Genomic DNA, 4,679 nt, shown 5'->3' with positions numbered 1-4,679 from the left:
AAGATAAAATAAAATATAAGTTGAATTTTTATAACAATAATTAAAAAAAACGTGTCATATATAATTAAAAATGATATATCAAAAGTGGATGAAGTGGAGGATGATGACCGTTAAATATTTATACGAGTAATATTTTCAAGACCAACTTAAGTTATAAATTATAGAATTTGACATTTTGACATAAACACAATCCTTGTTTGGGTGTTCTGGTTTTTATGACAAGAAAACTCTAGCATGTAAGTATTTATTTAAGGTCTATAAAACATATTGGGATTGGTTGGTGGCAATAAGAATAAGACGGAATTTGTTGGTGGTGAATGAAAGAAATTCCAGGACTATGAATCAATCAGAATGGACATGCAATTGACAATGTCAAGAACTAGATGATATGCAAATAGGAAGTGTTGATTATTTCTAAGATAAAGAAAGTTACAGATATTTTAGGAATTTAAATCTTCTCAACATCTGAAAATTTTCACAACGGTGGTGCATTAATCTCCTTCATAAAGACTTTAGGGTTGGAAATCAAGTTTGTAGGATTGGTTGTGTATCTACAGAAGCTCCCATTCAGGTTCAGACACATTACAAGTTTCATCTAAATTCTTCATTAAATCTCCGCTCTTCCCATGCCATACTGCAAGCTCCTTATACTCTTGTTTTCTTGCAGACTTGTTCGATAATGAAAACCCTTTCCGCATTGTTTTCTTAGAAACGAAAACATCGATCAAGTTAGAGGTGAATGTAAACAAGTTTTGGAAGAGAAAGGGATAGGAGTGCGTGTACCTTGTTAGCCTTCAGATTGGCAATTTCTTTGGGAACTAATTCCAGATCGTCGCTCGTCACCATAACACATGTTTCTTCCTCAAGCTTCATATCAAGCTTCATATCTTCTTGCATGATTCTATGACTCTGATCTAAAATAGCAGTATCAATCTTCGTTACGGTATATTGAAACTTAATAAATTTGAAATTTTCTTCCTATTAAGTACTAATTATCATGACATTAGAACAACATGCAACTCAATGACTTAATAATGTTACATACTTGAAAATAATGTTGTTAAGATCCCAAGGAAGATCATGGGATCCAAAGGAAATACTCACCATTATAAGAAGAACTCGTATCAATCTGTTTCTCTCCACCTGAAGCTGGCTTTGAAACAGGAGCAATATGATTTTGACCCTCATTTGAAATCTCACAACATTGTGATGGAATGCCTGTATCTGTATCTGTTGTTTCTGCCGAAGTGATTTCATTGAATATCTTGGTTGCAAGCATTTTTTCATTTACTTTGTTTACATCAACACCTCGATTTGACTTAACGTCCATGCTCCCAATGTGCTGTCTCGAACGTGAAACAATATTGCTTTTTTTGGCAGACTTCCTTGAAGATGAAGTAAAGAAAGCATCGGTCTTACCAGTTCCATTATATGCTGCAGCATGTATGCCACCGTCTTTATTGACATTACAACCAATTCTCCAATGCTCGGATGTTTGCTTGGTATTAGGCTTTGCAGATCTTTCCATGAAATTTTGGACTTGCTTCTTACCGAACCTAGCATCGGTATGATGATCTATTGGCAACTCAGAGTCATCGTCACTTTCATCCAAAATACATGAAATTGAAGGAATTAAATCTCTCATGATATCAGAATATAACTTTTTCACACTTTCTCCAACAGTTTGCACCTGATTCTCAATATATTCAACTGTATCCTATAACCAAACAACAAAAGGTGCCATATAAATTAGGCATGATATGCATTCATAAAAATTAAATTAAGCATGGTTATCATCATTAAAACAATAATTAAGTAATTAAGTAATAAGTACCATATTTGACTATTGTGTATATACTAAATCAGCACATTGGATAGGTTAAGGTTAGGAGTGGCAAACGGGCATGCCCGCCCCCGCTCAGCAAAGGAGAGCTTGAGGGTGCGGGCCAAAAACTTTGACCCGCCGCACTGGCACTCCACCTCTAAAGTCTAAAAGTTGCAAAAAGTTATGTTAAAGCCCGCGCCCGCCCGCAAAAAAATGGGGCGGAACGGTGGGCATAATAGAGGGGGCGGGTCTAAAACCTTGGCCGCCCTGCAAAAAACTGCGGGCAAAACACACATATCTGGCAAGCCGGACCCGTTTTGCCACTCCTAGTTCATGTAAAACAACAATTAGAACATACCTCATACATCAGATCTTCGGCCTCGAGGCACATATTTTCAAATTTCTGGTACATGTTTCCAACCCAATTTATGCCTTTTACATCCATAGTAGTTATGATATCCTTCATTGTATCTCAACCTATGAGATTTGTATTGCAATTATCTGCAAAAAATTGAAAGAAATTACTCAACAGAGCCTAAATTGATGGTGAAGTTATCTTGGCAATCAGCGTCTGCTTAAAAGAACAATGATGACAAAAGATTGAATGAAGATTTCAATTTCCAGCACATGACACAATACAAGCCATTTAAACAGGTAATTAACTAATAATTACAAAATTAGCAAATGACAAACCATTTAAACAGGTAATTAACTAATAATACAAAAATTAACTTCTAAAAGACTAAAACCATACCAAAACCTTAAACTAATTTACCACACATAACCTCCAAGGTTTAACTTCTTTGCTTCAAACCCTAATGGCTTATACTTCTCTCTCATCAACAAAGAGAGAGAAACATAAAAATCATGTAAAGTTCAATTTTGTTTGATCACAACTCACAAAAAGGATCAATTTACCAAAAATAATAAAACCACACACATGTCAAATTCAATTGAACACAACAAAAGAGAAACAAAAAAAGGCACAATACAACACAAAATCAGCAAACAAAAAAACCAAATTTTCAACAAAGATTAGAACTTTCATGACAAAACGAAAAACCCATTTAGAATATGAAGAGATAAAACAGCTGATTCGATCATAGAAAGAATCAAACGTACCTGTTATAAAAACACAACCTTTTCAACCACACAAAAGAGGGTTCATCCCAATTCTTAAAAGGAGAAAAAAATTCAAGAAAGAAGAAGAATTGAAGACGAAAACAAAAAGGAAAACACTTAAGAAGAGGTGTGACTTGTGAAATAGGGTACGAGGAGGAACAGATTAAGGAAACGTGCACCCTCAAGGTTTAGGTTTCCACACGTGTACACTTTGTTTCATCATCCTACATGCTAATAACATGAACATTCTTTTTATTCTTATTCTTATTTTATTCCAAAGTTTTCTAATCGATTCTTTGTGTGTGACATTGACATCCTTATAAATGTGTTGTAACTTCTTTCTTAAAATTCATAATGTGTTGTAAGTTTTTTTTTAAGGATAAATGTGTATTAACTTGTAATTATTAGAAAAATGTTTTGTATGCTATTTATGAAGATATTTATAACAATTGTATGATGAAAATAAAAGGATATAATTTCCTTATTGAGTTCATTCTTGAAATAGACATTATATTTAATTTTAATTATGACAATAAGTAAATATACCCTTCCATGTTCTTTTACTTACACTACATGGATAAACATGTAATTCACTGATTTAACCTTTAAAGAGCTTTTGAAAAAAAAATATTTAAAGAGTTTTATTTGAGAACAACATTAGCTATAATAAGAGGTGTTGTCTATAATAAGATATTATCTTGAATTTATGAATGTTTCATGCATTCTATCCTCTTAATCCCCATTATTCTCCCTGTTTTCTTCTCTGGAATTATGGGTGGTTTTAACTTGATGTGTTTTCTTCTCATAACAATATAACATTTTGTTTGAGTTTATGTGCTAATAATGTACCATTTTCGTTTAAGTTTATGTGTCGTATTGAACTTAGGTTTGTTTAAGTGATTTGTAGAACCTTTTTCTTTAACTTAGTAAATGGCTTAAGAATAACTTTTAATAAGTTTTAACAATGTACATGAGAAACCTATAATGATTTAATAAATTTTGTTGTTTGAATTAAAATGAATAATCTTTTATGTATCACACATTGTAATGCATTTAACTATCGCATGTTAAGATGGACAAGATCAAACATAAAAGTTGCGATGTTTTGTGATAGAATGATGTATAACTTAACATGAATAACAAACATATCATGTCTTGAAATATTTTTTTTACCATACAAATTACAAGTGATTTTCGCTACGTTTCGGTTTAATTTTGAAAGTTTCAAAGGTATGTTATTTATGTAAGTGATTCGAAGAAAGAAAATCAAATATCAAAGATTGCTATCCGAGTTATTGATTTGTGAATAGTAAAAGAGCGTATTGCCAACAACATGTTGATATGATCATAGATGTCAAGGTAGACATTACTTTTAAGTAAATTTGGAGTATCTATTTTCACCTCACTATTTATGATCATTTTTGTTAAAAAATGTAGGGTGACCAGACCCATGTGTTAACCCACCACCAAGATTTTGATATTGGATGGAAAATATCACAGAACATCATCATACTTATAGAGTGTACAATGGTGAACCCTTTGATAATGATTTTTCCTTCGAGGTGTGTGAAAACAAGTTGAAACTCCTCTTCAATGGTGGCACCACTGTTTCAAAAGTGGATTTCCTAGACATCTATGTTAGAAGAAATTCATATTTGGTAGTAGTATTATTAGTTTTGTTAAGCATAATCTAGCTATCGTATGTTAGTATTTTTCTTACATGACATTATTG

General features: G+C 32.4%; 1 protein-coding gene across 1 annotated transcript; it reads right to left on the bottom strand.

Moving 5' to 3' along the window:
* Positions 1-384: 384 nt before the first annotated feature.
* On the bottom strand, positions 385-3,232 carry LOC127105125 (uncharacterized). Its single transcript, XM_051042287.1, has 5 exons — positions 2,948-3,232; positions 2,184-2,326; positions 1,105-1,717; positions 784-914; positions 385-704 (listed from the first exon to the last, which is right to left on the bottom strand). Exons 2-5 carry the CDS (start codon positions 2,289-2,291, stop codon positions 552-554), a joined length of 1,005 nt encoding a protein of 334 aa, XP_050898244.1. The 5' UTR covers positions 2,292-2,326; positions 2,948-3,232; the 3' UTR covers positions 385-551.
* Positions 3,233-4,679: the final 1,447 nt, after the last annotated feature.

Source organism: Lathyrus oleraceus, chromosome 7, assembly GCF_024323335.1.
Source record: "Lathyrus oleraceus cultivar Zhongwan6 chromosome 7, CAAS_Psat_ZW6_1.0, whole genome shotgun sequence".
NCBI classification, from domain to species: domain Eukaryota; kingdom Viridiplantae; phylum Streptophyta; class Magnoliopsida; order Fabales; family Fabaceae; genus Lathyrus; species Lathyrus oleraceus.
This window is presented reverse-complemented; position numbering and strand designations above follow the sequence as displayed.